At 38.6% G+C, this 18,056-nt stretch overlaps 1 protein-coding gene across 3 annotated transcripts in view; it reads left to right on the top strand.

The window, feature by feature from the left end:
• Positions 1 to 13,540, top strand: part of cd109 (CD109 molecule) — a 29,549-nt gene extending 16,009 nt beyond the window's left edge. Inside the window, exons 18-36 of one of the 3 annotated variants that reach the window (XM_079584096.1) lie at positions 125 to 274; positions 754 to 843; positions 948 to 1,017; positions 1,752 to 1,854; positions 2,312 to 2,426; positions 2,506 to 2,619; positions 3,246 to 3,464; positions 3,952 to 4,093; positions 4,194 to 4,370; positions 4,453 to 4,534; positions 5,353 to 5,581; positions 5,725 to 5,896; positions 6,138 to 6,328; positions 8,250 to 8,396; positions 8,978 to 9,043; positions 9,677 to 9,813; positions 10,923 to 11,079; positions 12,126 to 12,228; positions 12,338 to 13,540. In XM_079584096.1, the coding sequence (XP_079440222.1) occupies positions 125 to 274; positions 754 to 843; positions 948 to 1,017; positions 1,752 to 1,854; positions 2,312 to 2,426; positions 2,506 to 2,619; positions 3,246 to 3,464; positions 3,952 to 4,093; positions 4,194 to 4,370; positions 4,453 to 4,534; positions 5,353 to 5,581; positions 5,725 to 5,896; positions 6,138 to 6,328; positions 8,250 to 8,396; positions 8,978 to 9,043; positions 9,677 to 9,813; positions 10,923 to 11,079; positions 12,126 to 12,228; positions 12,338 to 12,534 (2,661 nt within the window). In that variant the 3' untranslated portion in view covers positions 12,535 to 13,540. Of the gene's footprint in view, positions 1 to 124; positions 275 to 753; positions 844 to 947; positions 1,018 to 1,748; positions 1,855 to 2,311; positions 2,427 to 2,505; positions 2,620 to 3,245; positions 3,465 to 3,951; positions 4,094 to 4,193; positions 4,371 to 4,452; positions 4,535 to 5,352; positions 5,582 to 5,724; positions 5,897 to 6,137; positions 6,329 to 8,249; positions 8,397 to 8,977; positions 9,044 to 9,676; positions 9,814 to 10,922; positions 11,080 to 12,125; positions 12,229 to 12,337 lie in introns of all 3 variants that reach the window. The other 2 variants (XM_079584095.1, XR_013794393.1) reach the window with 2 other exon arrangements.
• The last annotated feature ends 4,516 nt before the right edge of the window (positions 13,541 to 18,056 follow it).

The raw sequence follows: 18,056 nt of genomic DNA, 5'->3' as shown, positions 1-18,056 counted from the left end.
GTTATTTGAACATTAAATCATTCTTGTTGATTATCCTTTTCCACTCTGAAATGTGTCACACGACAGAAGTAAAATGGGTCGCAAAGTCGTTATAATCATGAATATGACTTGATCTGAATGGCAGGTATCTCTGAGCTGGAGTCAGGATCGCGCCGGGCCAGCAGATTCTGTGTCTCTCTCCATTTCTGCCGAGCCTGGATCTCTGGTGGGAATTCTGGTGGTGGACAAAGCAACAATGGACTCCAACAAAGACAATGGCATTACAGAGGCGAAGGTAATATGGTCTACTAGAGATTATAGATGATTTACGCTCACAGAATAATCCGAGACATCAACACTGGGGCAATATGGAGAGACCCATTGTTTTCCGACTCTCTCACCTGATGCCTTGTCTCGGTCAGTGTATTGAGGTTTAAAGTGTGGGAAATCAACTTTGGGATTTCACACGATTGTTTGTTCCCACAAAAAGATCTCATGATAAGTAAAGCTGGTCATCCTATGTAACCAAATGCCAAACACCACGCCCGAATCTCACTTGTTGACAAAAGGAAGAAACTGAGAGTAATTGTATTTATCAGAACTAGGTGAACGGGTTTTATAGTGCAGACACTATTGTGTAGTTCAGTTTGTTGTTCTGGATGTGATTTATAACAATAGCTGGTTTGTGATCTGCAAACACTCACTCCAGAGCAGCTTGTTCTGATCTAAGATCAGCAAAATGAGCTTTCGTGTGTGTGTGTGTGTGTTTTGCAGGTGCTTGAAGAATTCATGTCATATAGCGGAGAGATGACCCATACAGATTACAGCAGCATGAAAATGGGAGATCCGTATTCCATATTCATGGTAGATCAGACACATGAATGTCATATGATGTTTGATTGTTATCTCAGGAACAGAAATGTATCACTTTTTCGCACATGGTTTATGGACACTGTTTCATTCTGCAGATGTGCGGTGTCACGGTTCTGACAGATGCCAGGCTGAATCAGGAAGAGAGTCAATTGTTCACTGCGTTTCGTAAGTCTTAAGGCTAAACCTCCCCAAGCAACCCCTCAGACCACCCTAGCAACCACATAGTAACGCCCTGGCAACCTAAAAAAAAAAGTCACATTGTCGAGATTTGCATTCACATTTTCTTAAGGCAAGACATATTGATCTCAATATGAACTCAAACATTTCTCAAGACCAAATTATGCTATCTACATTAATATACCAACTCATTTGTTGCTCAAATGTAAGGGTCGCAACATAATATAGTACCAGTTGCAGGTGATTAAGGAATTTAGCTGGTAGGCCACTAAACAAGGAGTTACAATAGCCCAGTCTAGAGGTTATGAAAGCTTGGATAACAGTTTCAACATCTTTATGGTTAAGTGAAGGACTTATGCGAACAATATTGCGAAGGTGCAGAAAACAAGATTTAACAAGCTGGCAGATATGGTTCAAAACATAATTTAGAATCAAACAGTTCTCCCAGATTGGAAGGACTTAATTGGGTTGGTTAGGAAAATAAATTAGTGTATGAAAATGATGTCCATGACGTTTAATGATCTGGCTAAGAGGATAAAAATTAGAAATATTAGTGGACCAAGAACCGATCCTTGAGGCACACCACTTATAAATATGTATTTTGGATGTTTTCTTTCCACTTGTCTGCTCAAAACTGACCAGTGCCTGAAAAAACAAAGGTTTGCCTGTAGTGTCTTCTGGTTCAATCGTTTTCTCACTAATGCTCATGGGTTCCACAGCAGGGGAGGGACTCTATCTGCATCAGATGACTGATGTAGGTTTTCAAGAGCCTATAGAGCGAAAAGAGTTTCCTGAAACCTGGATCTGGCTGGATGCTAATATGAGGTACGAGGAGAATTCGTCAATTCGTCTGTCATTGAGCTGATTTTAACTTGGACAATACCTAACTGTATTAAAAATACTTTCTGAGCTATGAACAAGCAACTTCTGATGTAATAACTTTAATTGTTTACACTATGCAATCACTTAAGAATGAAAAATCACAAATCTCTGAGACAGCATTGAGACAAAATGGAGAGCAAATGGAGACTTTTGAAGACTGCAAATATTTTCCATAAAAAAAAAGAGAGTGTAGTACCATCAGTCATCCTGAAGAGTTTCAGAAGACACTGTCTCAAACTATGCTCATATTTGCCAAGATACAAGGAAACGTCAGATATCACAATATGAATTTAATTGTTTCCCATTCAATTCTCAAAAGGTTTCTTCAAAAGGTTCATTCACATTAATTTCATGCAAGCGACTGACTAATTTATGTGTGTTTTTATTTCTCATGTTGCAGTAATTCTGCCTCGGCCTCCTTCCCGGTGACCGTGCCGGACAGCTTGACCTCTTGGGTGGCCTTTGCCATCGTGATGTCAGAGAATCTGGGTTTGGGCATCAGCGCTCCTGCAGAGGTGAGGCATCGTGTACAGTTTAGCTATCACTGAATATTAGTGTGTATAGCTGATTATTAAAAAGGAGTTTGTTTCCCAGCTCACCGTGTTTAAAGATTTCTTCCTGGCACTGAACCTCCCGGCGTTCCTGATCCGTGGGGAACTGTTACTGCTGGAAGTCAATTTATTTAACTATATGGATGAGGATTTGGAGGTGAGATTTGTGTTTGTAAAACAGTCAGTAACCCAGCTAACAGGGAATGTTCCCAGAACTTTGGCAATGTTCTCCCAAAGTTATGAAGAAACAATCTTCCAGTAACATTAATAGAATGTTTGTTCATAGTTATCTGGTCTTTAATAATGTTTTCAAAACGTTTTTTTATTTTATACATCGTTGGAACGTTTTTAACATTCTTCTAAAAAATAATAATAATGTTTTAGAATGTTAACTTTTTAGAATATTCAGAGAAATTCTAAAATTAGAACATTCGTATAACCAAGATAAACATTTTTAAAACATATAAAAAAACTGGACGTTTTGAATGTTCAGGGACCATTCAGAAACAACGTTTTCACAACTTAATGGGAACGTTAGTCAAATGTTCTAGGAACATATTTTTGTTAGCCGAGACTGTGCATGTTTAAAGTATTTGCTCAGTATTATTATTATTGTTGGTCAAGTTATTTGAACAAATCCCTGACTAACAGTATTAAAGTCTGCTAAATGAAAGTAAAATAGCTTGCGAATGCTGTTTCATGTTGACTTTAAAACAGGTTACTGTAGGTAAATGAATTATAGTCTGCTGAAAACGGCTCTCTTCATGTCTTTGCTCTTCACAGGTGATGGTTGTTGTTGCAGAGAGTTTGGCGTTTGAATTTGTGTCACCAGACAATAGAGATTTTTCTATGAACAATGTGAGGAAAGTCTTCGTGTTGAGTCAGAACATTACGACGCTCCTGTTCCCCATCAGAGTCACAGCGCTGGGAGAGATTCCCATCTCTGTCAAAGCCACGTCCATCTACTCTTCAGACTGGGTCTACAAGACTGTTCTTGCCAAGGTGATTCATGCCAGCATGATATAAAAACATTTATTTAGACATTATTTCATGACAGTTAAGCCCATTTTTGCCTCATAGGTTCATGACTACAGTGCATCTGGACATTCTTGAAACACTTTTGATGATTTTATATTTCTTAGAGCAAAGCAATATTTGTAATGCATTTAAATTGGACATTAAAACAATTTAGTTGTGCATTTGACATTATTTTCTTGACAATTAAGCACATTTTAGCTGTTTTTCTCATTATTTTTGATGATTCAATATTTATTACATCAAAGCAAAATCTGTAACGCATTCATATTAAATTAAAGACAGTATAACAATTCATTTTTGCATTATTAAATCTTTAAATGATAATAAAAATGTAAAAAAAAATTTTTTTTTGATGATGATGATTCTATATTTACCGTATAACAAATAGTGTGCATCAGCTGGGAAAGTAGAAAATCCTAAACTCTTTTTGTGTTGAATGATTTCTCTCTAGCCAGAGGGACTGGAGAAGTCGTCAACTCAAACATTGTTTCTGGAGTTTCCCGTGAACCAGAACACGGTGTCTAGGACGATGGCGTTTAGTTTTCCTGCAGATGTGGTTTCTGACAGTCAGAGGGCCACTGTATCTGCTGTGGGTATGTGTCTTCACCCTGTGTTTCTATTGTAAGAGGTTTCCTGGCGGTTTTCAGGGCAAACATATTATCTAACCCTCTTCTCTATGTGTCTATGTTGAAGGTGACATTCTGGGCCCATCCATTGGAAATCTGGACTCTCTCATTGAGATGCCTTACGGCTGTGGTGAGCAGAACATGATCCATTTTGCTCCAAATATTTATGTTCTGGAGTATCTGAGAAATACCAAGCAAGCTGAGGAACAGACCAGGAGCAAGGCTATGAGCTACATGATGGAAGGTGAGTGTTGTGAAGTCTAATAGTCCTGAGAAACACACAGCAGAAGTCCTTGAGTTAACACGTCTGTTCTGTTTGATTGCAGCGTATGAACGTGAGCTTTCCTACCAAAGGCTTGATGGCTCCTTCAGTGCTTTTGGAGACAGTGATTATTCAGGCAGCACATGGTATACATAAATAAATACAGCACAGCTTAAACTCTACCACAAAAACGTAGGGCCCTATCATACACAAGGCGCAACGCAAGTGTTTTTGCTAGTTTCAGCCCGACGCAGTTATCATTTTCACATTCTGCGCCACGTTGTTTAAATAGCAAATGCATTTGCACCCATTTGTGCGCCCATGGGCGTGCTGGTCTGTAAACGAGGTGTGTTCAAGCGCATTGTTGGTCCATTGCTATTTTAAGGCAACAGAAATAGTCTGAGCCATTGACCAACTGACACCTGGTCTAAAGTCAATGGCGCAGTATTTTCTTTGTTATTTAAAGAGTCCATTAGTAATGTGCGCCTACAGACGGGTCCACAACACACGTACACTCTGCTTATTACACACACATGGACGCACAGCAGCACACACACTAGCCAAATATTAAAAATAAAAGGATTACAATGTAAAATATAATCTTGTCCCATAGATGGTCTGCTCGCGCGCATTAACTGGCTTTTAAAGGGAATGGGAGATGAGACTTTGATTAGTTTATTGCACGTTACGCCCAAAACCCATTACTCATTAAGAGGATAGGGGCGACATTTTTAGACCATGCACCGGGTGCGCCGACCATTTTCCCCATTGTTAAACTAGCAAAAGTGGATTCGGACATGTCCTAAGTGCACTTGTGCCATGCGCTTTAGACCGTGTGCTTAGATCATTAAAATAGGGCCCATAGTCTTTCCAGTTCAGTACTGACTTCAGAACCGATGGTGAAAATGAAATCAAACATAAATCAAGTGTATGAGTGATTGGTGGTGTGCTTTGTGATTTTCAGGCTGTCAGCGTTCGTGCTCAGGTGTTTCCTCCAGGCTCAGGCCTTCATCTCCATTGACCCGGTGGTGATGCAGAGGACAGCATATTGGCTGTCTGTCCATCAGGACCCTGACGGGTCGTTCAGAGAGTCGGGTCAGGTCATCCACACAGAGCTCCAGGGCGGTCTGGACGGACCTGTGTCTCTCACAGCGTACGTCCTCATAGCACTGCTGGAGGACACTGAATACAAGGTGAGTTCAGACAGATGGATGGATGGATGGATGGATGGATGGACGGACATATTGATTGATTGATTGATTGATTGATTGATTGATTGATTGATTGATTGATTGATTGATTGATTGATTGATGCCTGTTTTGTATCTCCTGGTAGAGTACATATGAAGGCAGTGTGTCTTCTGCCTTGAGTTTCCTGAAGTCTCGACTGGCTCAGGGAATCTCCAGTAACTACAGCCTGTCTTTAGTCACCTATGCTCTGTCCCTGGCCAACAGCACCAGCGCTCCGTCTGCCCTCACACACCTGTTGAACAGGGCACTAGTTGTCGGTAAATATACCCTGCATATACTCTCGGAACGGTGAAACTATTGTCTGAGGTAATCGACAGAATGCCATAGAAGTGAAACATACATGAAGCTGAAAATAACCCATACGTTTCCTTTAATTCCACACAGTGTGGCGACCAGCTGTACTGTTATGGACGAGCGCCGTACCTGGCACAGTAAAATGTGTTAAACGCTAATGTGTTTATAATAGTTGGATGGTGACGCTGCATTCTGGGTCTTTAGATGGAGTGCCAACTTGGAGATCTCCAGGCGACATCTTGTACAATTCCAGGCAGCCGCGTTCAGCCGACATTGAGATATCTGCGTATGTACTGCTCTCCATGTACAGACTGAAACTAATGGATGAAGGATTCAGTCTGATGAAGTGGCTCAGTCAGCAAAGAAACCATCTCGGGGGATACGGATCCACTCAGGTGTGTCAAACAGACGTTCAACGCATGAAAGACAATAGAAACTGTTTATATGGGACAGAATCGTAGACCGCACTTTTAGGCATTCAGGCTCCTGATTTGAAAGACTGGGTTACAATGGAAGTCACATGGCCAATGTTTTTGAAGATTTAAAAGCAGAAATGTGTTGCTTATAATTTTATAAAACCACTTACCGGTACACTCTAAAAAATGTGTTTCAACCCAATTTTGGGTCAAATATGGATAAACCCAGCCGTTGGGTTACATTTTTAAATTACATTTTAAATCAATGTTTGGTTTTGTCCATATTTGACCCAAAATTGGGTTGAAAAAATCCAGCATTTTTTAGAGTGTACATTATTTTTCTCTGAAAACTTTTTTTCCCATACTAAAATCATATTAACACTTATTCTACATCTATTGCTGTACTATTGAAACAGTGAGTATTTGAATGTTTGTGGATTCACTTATTCACCATTGTGTGCCTCAGGTTTTAATTTTTTTCAAAGAAAAGGAGGGACAAGTTGAAATCACCCCATGAACTTGGAAATATTCCTTTAAGAAAGTAAACAGGCTTTAACATCTATTGAGGTATTAATTAGTGTCCCAGTGTTTATGATTACACACATCTTTGATCTAACAAACCCATTGATTCAGGGAAATTAATGTGTTGGCAGGCGAATGTTTCAATTGGAAATCAATATGTGTGAGAGGCCATCGAGGTGAGATAAGAAAATGTACTTTTAATTTGAAAAAGAGCCTCATGATATTAACCCGGATGTCTGGCTGCGAGCGGCCTGCGTTCTGTCAGGAACACTAACCTCAACGAGGACTAGCAGTTTCCGGGCCGTGAGCTTTGATAAAGCGCTGCAATCATGCTGAAGCGCCTTGCTTTGGCACAACTACTGATCTAACAGGAGAACATCTGACTGCGCTTGCCAGAGAGTCCTGGTGGTGTTTGTTTGAGCATGTACAGATTAAAGGATGTTGTGCTCTGCTCTGCACATGTGCGGTGTTATTTATCAGGTGGCAGGAGATTGAAAGCTAGGTTTCTGTGACACAGATGCACCTGAGGCCATGTTTACCCCTGGTATTAAGATGCGTTTTTCTGGATTGGATCACAAGTGGACGACACTAAATACAGGTGTAAACGGGGTCTAAAGCAGTTTGAGATTGTCCACTTTCAAGCACTTCCAGAGGTAGTTGAAAACACTTTTGACCGGATTGTTTTCGCAATGTGAACGAAAGCTCATGAGGTCGAATGTGTTCAAGCAGCCACAAAAGACCGTCTACTCTCTTACTGACCTAATGTCTAAACATTATGAAAAGCGCTTTTGACAGAAGGGATTTAAACTTTGTCGGCTGAAGACCCACGTTTGGTTGGTAGATGAAAAACGTACCAAACACAATGTTCTCTCTCCATTCCTCATGTCTAACACACACTCACAGTGTTCGGCTGGACTTGCGGCTGTCAGAGCAGAAACTAAAGCTGATGCTTTCTGTGTGTTTCTGTCGTCTCCGGTCGTGTTCATGTGTAAATTGCGTGAGCTTATTTTATCCATTAGATCGAAAGAACTGAAAAGTCCATACATTAACCCACCAATAGACCCTTCTCTTGAAGAAATCAGGACAGAAGTGGATTAAAGTGGACAAAAGAGAAAATAAAAAACTTGGTGTAAACAGGAATGTGTCTCCCTCGTCTACTTGTGATCCGATCGACCAAAACGCATCTTAATACCAGGAGTAAACAGGGCCAGAGAGATGATCACATCTGCCATTTACACATGAAATCAAAACGGGAATCTAGTTACTGTTTTTATACATGCTTATCCCATTTTCCCTTGTTGAATGCTGTTTTTATTGTTTTGATCAGTTCTGAAGCTTCATTATAATATCTGTGCTCTGTGTTTTTCTTTATTGTCAGGATACGGTGATGGCGTTGCACGCACTGTCAGTCTACGCCACCATCAACAACGGCGAGTTCGTGGATCTCTCCATCACAGTGAACGGAGCTGCCATGTTCAACATAGACAGATCCAATTACCTCCTGCTACAGAGCCAAGACCTTCCCGTATGTATAATACACAGATCTAGATCTGAGCTGACACCAACCATTCAAAATACTTTTTAAAAAAGAAATAAATACTTTTTTTTCAGCAAGGATGCATTAAATTGGTCAAAAGGGACGGTAAAAACATTTAATGATACAAAAGATTTCTATATCAAATAAATGCGGTTCTTTTGAACTTTCTATTCATCAGAGAATCCTGACAAAATGTATCATGGTTTGATAAGATTGTTAATTATCAGAAAAGTTTCTTGAGCATTAAATAATTTTAGAATGATTTCTGGAGGATCATGTGACACTGAAGACTGGAGTAATGATGATGAAAATTCAGCTTTGATCACAGAAATAAATTACGTTTTAAAATATATTCAAATAGAACACAATTGTTTTAAATTGTAATAATATTTCACAATATGACTGTCTTTGCTGTATTTCTGATCAAATACATGGTGAGCAAAAAATACCCCAACAGTGGTGTATAGCTCACAAGTATTTCAAAGTTATCATTGCAAATATCTAGCTAACTGTTTGCGCCCTTAGTAATTTGTCAGTGAAGGATGCTAATGTTCGGTTTGCCTCTACAGATTGATGCAAGTGAGGGGATTGGCGTTGAAGTGGTGGCAGAGGGTAAAGGCATTGCTCTGTTACAGGTACGTCTAAACTCATAGTTGTGATCAAAACAGACGTCATGCACAGCAGAGGCAGTATGTGTGAAACAGGCCGCAATTGCTGTATATACGGCAGGCCTTTTAATATGGAGACTTCTGTTAGTACACTAAAGCCCCGGGTTGAGAATTTGGTCTGGTACAAAAACAAATAGCTACAAAAAAGCACAAAAGTAAAACAAGTTGCTTGTTGAACAACAAGTGGAGCGTCCTGACAATTTAGCAGGATCAAGCTGTCACCTGCCAAACAGCAGGTTATGAAGGTTCAGCAGCTGTGGATAATAACTGAAATCCCCATAAAGATAAAAGAGACGTAATGGCTTTCTCAGTCCAGTGTGTAATTACACCTTTGATTGCTGGCCATGGAGCACGTAAACGGGTCCAGGCGCTGAGACACCAACAACATCTTGAGCTGCTTTGAGAAGCAGGAAACTGTAAAACACTGTCCGAACTCTGTTCTTCAGAAGATTCACGAAAGCAGAATCGACCTGATGTTAGTTCATTTGTGCTTCAGACGTGAATGATCCCTTAAATCATCTGACTTGTTGAGGAGAGATGTGCTGTTACTTTACGAAGCCATAAAATACTTGTATCATTAATTTTCTCTTACCGTTTCAGCTTACCGTGTTCTACAACGTGATGAACCTGAGAAGGTCTCTCAGACGGCGTGATATACACACAGATGAGGCCTTTTATTTGGATATAGACGTAATGGACGATGAGGACTTTCGTGTACAGCTTCACATATGTTTCAGGTGAGCGGTTGGACTGGACACACACGCACGGCTCGCTTTTTGCCAAAATAATTTCATCAGCACCAAAAAAATGTGATTTAAAAAGTCAACAAAACAATAGGGCTGCTCGATTATAGAAAAATCATAATCACAATTATTTTGGTCAATATTGAGGTCATGATTATTTAACAAGATTACTCATTGACTTTGGAAACATCACACATTTATTGAAAAAAAAATTCTTTTTAAAAGTGCGTTTCTTTGAACTTTAACTCTAAAAAATATATATATAAAAAATATATATATAAAATATGTAACAAAAAATTATTTCATATATATATATATATATACATACATACAGTAAACTGTATATATACACACGTGTTAGTGTACATTTAAATAATATAAAAAATTAATTAGATAAACAATTGATTGAAAATAATCTCGATTGTTTTCAGAATTCCAAAATCGTAAATCATGAAAATAAAATTCAATTGTTTTACAAGTGTTTGCATTTGAGCTTCAATTAAAAAGTGTAGTTGCATTACATACCAAAATATCAAAACATATGGCATTTATTTAAATAAAAAGTTTATTTATTTAAAAAGTTTATGCACATTAATAAACATTTAAATAAATGTACCATTTTTTGTACCATTTTAAATAAATGTACCATTGAAGAAAAGAAAAAAATGCAGCTCAATTTAAATACAAATAAGTTGCACGTTTACCAATAAGATAATAAAAGTATAATATAAATAAAAAGTAGTCTTGTTATAGATGTAAAAAGAAACATCAGTGTCGACATCAAAGCAGCATCCTTAAATATTAAGATGAATATTCTAAATCATCAATTTACATGTATGCATTTAGCAGATGCTCTTATCCAAAGCAAAAAGAACAAAAGCAATTCATCAAAAAGAGCCATCAATAATCATAATATACAATGCCAGGTTTATTAGACCACTAGCAATAGTGCATTATATATTCTATATCTTATGCAAATCTTAAAATTTAAAAGTATTTATGTCCAAATACTTTTTCGGGGCTGCTATAGATATTTATGAAATCAATCAATCAAATTTGAGTAGAAATCTGTCTAAAAGCATTTTTTATTTTATTTCTGTAAGTCTGAGGGAAGGCCTGGGCCTGAGTCAGACGGGTATGGCCATACTGGACGTGGGTTTACTGACAGGCTTCAGTTTGGCCCAAGATGGTGTCCAGATAGATGATATAGTCAGAAGAGTAGAGACGCCTGCAGGACGAGTTATACTTTACTTAGACACGGTGAGTTCCTCTTAGCAACTTAATAACTTAAGGCTGGCCCACATTAAAAGATTTTTAAAATTGCATCAGATTTTCTAAATGTGAGAGATCACAAACATGTGCAAAAAAGTTAAAAAAGATTAACAGTTCCTATAGTGCCACGATGTGACCAATACACCACACCACACACTAATAGATTACATTCACAAACAACCAGAGTCTCGCCTGTGAATGCGGGAAATCTCTCGTGGTCAAACGTGACTTTAGAGTAAACAAACATGGCGGACGACGGGCAAGAAGAAATGGCCATAGGGTTTGGACTGCTTTTTATTGAAAATTTACTAAAGAAATAAATAAAGTTTGGATGAAGTCATGGAGACGGTCTTCCGTCAACTCGCTTTCTGATTGATATCTAGAATCTACTGAGGTTGTGCGCATTTTTCCTGGGGTTCTCCCATCACAACAGGATTTCTGAATTACCATTTTAATTTTATATTTAACATGTTGGATATTTACGATGTGAGATCGTGCGGCTCTTCCGAGCAGATTCAGTCACTCACACACCTCAGGAAAATCTGATCAAATAATATGTTGAACAATCAGGAATATCGGGACTTTATCTAGGATTGGGCCCAAAAATCTTGTAGTGTGGGCCAACCTTTACTTATATTCATACAATATTTCATTATAAGGGTGCTAAGTCTGTAGTCTGCACTGCAAAAATAACTTATAATCTTTTTTTCCCTATAAAATGAATTAAGTTTATTTTTCTGACCCCATTTGCAGATTTATTGTTCTTGTTTTAAGCAAAAACTCAATTTTGATAATTTTTTCAGAAAACAAGACTTAATATCTCCTGTCATTTGGCTTCTTAAGTAAATGTATCTTGATTTAAGAATGTTTAGATATCTGTACTGATAAACAAGACGCATACTAAGCAAGAAAAACAAGTTTTGCAGTGTGTTTTTGTTCCTATGATGGTTTATTTGGTTATGTTTTTGTGTGCATTATGCATCGGATGGTTTGTGGCTGTATCTCCAATTGTATCATCTTTCCTCTCATCACAGGTGACCATATTCGAGAAGTGCATTGAAATATCCACCATAATGGACTTTAAGGTGGCCAATGTCCAAGATGCTGTGATGATGATCTACGACTACTATGAGCCGCGTAAGACTCTTTAAATAATTGCTCCAAACAATCTATCATTCATGGTCCTTCATATGTGCTGTTGGGTTTCCAGTATGTTTTCCTTGTTTCATTCTCTTATCCTCTGCAGAACGGAGGACCGTACGCTCGTACACATCTGAGATTAGACAGCACATGTCTGTGTGTTCGCTGTGTGGGTCGGATTGCTCCCAGTGTGGGGCTCAAGACATCAGTGTGACGGATGGGACGCCCTCCATCAGCCAACATCCACGTCTGGCTCTAAGCTTGACCACAGCTCTCCTCCTCCTCCTGTCAATCTACAACTAATCAGTGTATCCCTTACATCGCAACCATTATAATCAATAACACTCTAAGTTTATGTGTACAGTGTTTCAAAAAGTGCTGTAAATGTGATTTTTAATGAAAATTGACCGATTTAATTTAGTGCAACAATGAATGATTTTACAAACAGCTTAGACAGAATTTTGTTTCTTTAAATGACATTTCATTACCGACAACTTAATGAAAAATAAGTGATTAATTAATTATGAGTGAATAAGGTATGCTTTTGTTTTTAGATTTTTAATTTTGTTTGTTGTTGTTTTCATTTTGAGCATAATTGAAATGGTAATTCAGGGTCAAGTGCTAAACTGATAAATTAACTTTTTAAATGTGAACACTGATTTTTAAATTCCTTGTCACCATTATAATAATCCTCTGTGTTAAATATGCATCATGTTGTAAATTACCACAATTACAAATTTCCCAGTATTAAATGTGTTCATGTCTTTGTTTGATCTTGTTAGTTGAAACTTCTTTAACTCGTAAATTGGAAATCTTTTAAAAAGTTTTGACTTCTACCAGACTAACACCGGCATCACCTTAAAAACTAAATATCAGAGGCTAAATGGCTATTTTATTCGCATGTTTTAGATCATTTGACCCGGTGTACTTTATTTTTTATGTTTTTTCTTAACAATTCTTTATTATCCTTTTTTTTTCGGCACTATAAGTGATGCCATAGAAATGATTAATTTAGATGTTCTGTGTACATTATGGTTGTTGTATCATAATTGCAGCAATTTCACAAACATGAACATTTCTTATTTTGCAAATGTTAAAGTTTGAATCCGATATACGATACACACTGATGGCTGATTTCTCTTGAGTTTTCAGTTATGGGGTTAGCATGCTAAGCTAGCCTTTTTATTGTGCGGTCTAACCAATCAACACAACATTGTACACATACTATAAGACACTATAAAATCAATTTACACGATGTGACGTCATATCTTTTCTGAAATACTCAGCTTATTTGGTAATGTGTTGGTTTCCCAGTCTGACCATCTGACGAGACTTCTGAATCCACCCAGTCAGACCAGTTAACCAAGTTGGGAGACTAGCTAACCACCTTAGAATTGTGTAAGCTGTTTTTTTCACCAGCATTGCCACAATATTAATGCAAATGAATTACAATTTGCCTAACTGATTCTGGGCTTGTAAAACAGCTCTAGTGAAATAAATAGCAGACCCAATGAGCTGATGATTTAACCAGCAGGAAACATTAACTGCAAACGTTGACTCTACGTCCTGCTTGTTTTCGTTTAGTGATGAACGTCTTTGGCCCAAGAGTTGAAAACGAGACAAATGTGCTCAGAGCCAATCAAACACAACACTGCAATCCACGATGGCAAAACCACAGACTTAGTTGATCTCATGACGAGAGCAGAAGCTGTTGTAGTCACCCTGTGTGAGTGTTTACGACAAAGTATCGTAATGAGCCCAAGATGTGTTTGGATTCATTAGAGATGCATGAGTCTGTTTTACTGAGCACGAGGGGTTTAATCTCTTCGTTTCTCCATGTTTGAGCCGTACGGGACGTTTTTCCTGCCACCTCATTAGTGTGGCCCACATGGAGAGCTTTATCTAACAGGAAACGCATCATAACACGGATCCATCCTGACCCGCAGGCCTGCGTTTCCTTTTGAAGTCCAAATCCTCCACCTTCACGTTGACCGTGTGATTTACGCATCTTTGTAAACAACGGATTACTGATTCAGTGTGAACACGTGGATGCTGTGGTGTAAGAGGAACTTATTTCTGTGTCATGATTTTCTTTATTTAAGGCCCGTCTATCCAGCTAGAGATTTATTTAAAATGTGTTTTCTATTCGAATATATTGTAAAATGTAATTTATTCCTGTGATCAGAGCATCATTCTTCAGTGTCAAATGATCCAGAAATCCTTCTAATATGCTGATTTAATGTTCAAGAAACATTTCTTATTATCAGTGTTGAAAACAGTTGTGCTGCTTCATATTTTTGTTTAATCTGCAATACACCAACATTCAAATAAATTTGATTAAACTGAAAAATCTAACAAAATATCTATCTATCTATCTATCTATCTATCTATCTATCTATCTATCTATCTATCTATCTATCTATCTATCTATCTATCATCTCTCTCTCTCTCTCTCTCTCTCTCTCTCTCTCTCTCTCTCTCTCTCTCTCTCTCTCTCTCTCTCTCTCTCTCTCTCTCTCTCTCTCTCTCATTTTTTCTTATGCCTAGTGATTAATTCAGGAAGTATTGTAAGGATTTCCCATAATCGAATCCAGGCATTGCTAGTTCCAATTCCCACTGTGTTTTCCAAAGGTATAACCGTCAAATGATTTCACATTACATCAAGTTTTACTTTAGCTCATTGTAACTCAGTCTAAACGGAAGTGTATTAATCCACAGAGGCAGCGCGTGGGGGTGATGAAAGAGCTGAGCGTTCAACACTTCCTCCTCAGCGGCTCAGAGGAAATGATTCAACGGCCTGTATATCCAATTAATTCATGCCAGAGTAGTCTATCTATGGCTCTCTGATTTATGCTAACAGATTCAGCATGTCCATAGACGCAAGGTGGGTGGATTTAGGTTCCCACTAGGTGGCAGACATGGCTAAGCAATGCTAGACATTGTTACCTTGGAGCGTCCGGACTTGAAGAAGCCCCAAAAGGTAAATAAGCTTAAAATGATAGTTCGCCCAAAAAATACAATGTGTGACTTACTCACCCTCATGTTGTTCCAAAACTGTATGAGTTTCTTTCTTCTGTTGAACACACAATAGATAAAGAAGGTGACCAGACGTCCCAGTTTTCTGGGGACTGTCCCGGTTTTTTGGTGTTCTGCCCCCTGAAATGTCCCCGTTTTACCGCTCGTTCAAAACAAGCCGCAAATACATTGCAAAAAAAGCCCGACCAACATACAGAAACCTGCTGGTTATATGGGAGCAATAGTGTTGTGTGCTTATTTTCACCAAAAGATGGCGTTGCAGTTTATATAGCCTACTGTCTAGTTGCGAGCTACGCTGATTCCACTTGGTCGCGCGCGCCGCTACTTCATGAAGAACAGGTCGCGAACAGAACGCCATTATCGCCAAATATCAAAAGAAACATCGTTATCGCTTTCGAGGTAGTAACATACTAACTATTCATGTTAAAGTAAAGATATATTGTTTGTATGCGCTTTATAACAGGGTGAAGGATTGTTTTGCACAATTTTAAACGTCCCACAAGTTCCAGTCACAACCATGAGGTCACAACCAGTAGCCTAGCGTTAATTCCCCCCAAAACTAAACTACACTTGCAACAAATACATTTGCAGAATACACATACTTTATGCTTAAAATAAGCCTAAAATGCAAAATAACAAGCCCAATTAAGTCAATCAAGTCAAGCACAAACGTCAAAAAAGTTGAATTCTCCAGGCCTAACTTTATATAGCCTAGGATATAAACAGCTTGTGAGAATGAAAATATGAAATACAATTTTAAAATATTTGTTAAATAGGCTAGTGTTATTTATCGTATCATTTTGGGGGGATCTATCCCTGAGGCCTGTTCACACCAAAATCGATAATTATTATACACTAGCGTCAACTTTCTTCTAAGTGCTGTATCAACAGGTAAACATATGTATGATTGTTGAATTAAGCCATAATTGTTTCCACTTGAATTCGGTTTAATAATAATAATATAAAAAAATGGCGTCACTAGCACCTCTTTTTTAAACAATCTATATAGTAGCTACTACCATAGATATACATAATAACGGCTAGAAGTCTTACGGCGGAGTCTCTAACGTCATCACCCGGCGGCCATCTTGTCACAGGCAAGCTTTCTGGCGGGCCCTGTGGTTCCTGATGTAAGGTGAGTGATCTGCACGAACACAAATACTCTTATCTCGCTGAAATCTTGACGGATTTACAAACGGTTAGGTTTCTTACAAACGTTATTAACGTGGCTATAACGTGGCATCTCTGACGTTTATAACAAACCAACCCGTTTGAAAATCTGTAGAAAATTGAGCAAGTTATGGTTATTTAAAAAGTACATGCACCATTAAAACAATGTTACGAGTGAGTGAGCTGACTGTGACAAAATGGCCGCCATGTGCGGACGTCGACCTCCATTGGCCAGCAGCGTGGACGAGACATCTAGCCTTTATTATGTATATCTATGGCTACTACACCAACAGACGATAATGTTGCCGTTGTCTGTCGCTTTTGCTCGAGCTCTTTAAATTAGCAATAATGATCGGCTGTCAAACGTTCATCGGCAGGGAAAAAACTATCTAAAAGTGATTCCAATGATATTGTTCCAATATGTCGTTATCGGTGTGGACTTTAGTGATTGTGCCCCTATACAATCACACACACACACACACACACACACACACAATTTGGACCAAATCTGATGCAACCCAGACAGCAACAGTGTCGGCTCACGGGATCCCCATGTACCAGACGTGGGCCAGATCTCGGCTGACACTGTTCTGCTGTCTGTGAATGCAAATAGAAGCAGACTGAACAGCTCATCTCCAAAACTGGACCAATCAGCTGTGTGCAAAATGACAAATGCAATAAAGCCACTCCCACTTAGTTATTCACTTGCATTGAAATAGTCAGATATTTTCTTTTCAGCTGCCTTCTCAAACTTTTGCTGCAGCAGCAGTGTTTATTCCTGCTTTGTAAATGCGTTTAAATTCATGATATTTTTTATAACGATCTCATCTTTAGTAGAGAAGTGAACTGACGCTCTGTATCAAACCCAGAGTTGACGTGGAACGTTTATATTGAGCAATGTGAGCCGGCTAAACCTGATCTAAACCAGGTTAGAGTTGTATTTTTTTGTTAACTCTTAATCTACCCCCTTCATTCTATAAACTGAATTTATACTTTGAGCTGAGATTCATTATTTAAAGGGGGGGTAAAATGCCATTTTCAGAAGATGCCAAATAAATCTCTGATGTCCCCAGAGTGTGTGTTAAGTTTTAGCTCAAAATATCCCACAGAAATTTTTATATAGCATGTTAAAGTTGTCACTTTTTGAGGGTTTGCAAAAACGCACCGTTTTGTGTCTGGCCCTTTAAATGCAAATGAGCTGCTTCAGAGGGCGGGGTTTCAAGAGCTCGCGTGTGTTACGATTACCTCACGCACACACTAAAATGACAGAAACTGTTCTGCCTTTAATGTTAAAACGGAGTCAGACAAAGATGGAGAGACTCAGGAAGAAGTGACAACATGTAGAAGCAACAGGACGTCTCTGAATGGTTAGTTGATGAGTTTATGTTGCTGATGTGGAGTTAACTATCTTCAATTAGCATATTCTGTCATGGTCATCTATAAATCGCTCGTATAGGAACTGTTGTGAGATGCACACAGAGTGACTTTCTATTGCATGTGAAAAGACGGATGCTAAAGTTTGAGCTGACTCACAAATGTGCTCGACTACAACAACTCTTCCTCTTCTCAACATGGACTGCGTGTTCCCGGGGGCGGGGCTTATGTACATTTTAGGCTTG

This window comes from Phoxinus phoxinus, assembly GCF_949152265.1.
Source record: "Phoxinus phoxinus genome assembly, chromosome: 16".
In the NCBI taxonomy this organism is placed as follows: Eukaryota; Metazoa; Chordata; class Actinopteri; order Cypriniformes; family Leuciscidae; genus Phoxinus; species Phoxinus phoxinus.
Note: the sequence above shows the minus strand (reverse complement) of the source record. Positions and strands in the feature narration are given on the sequence as shown.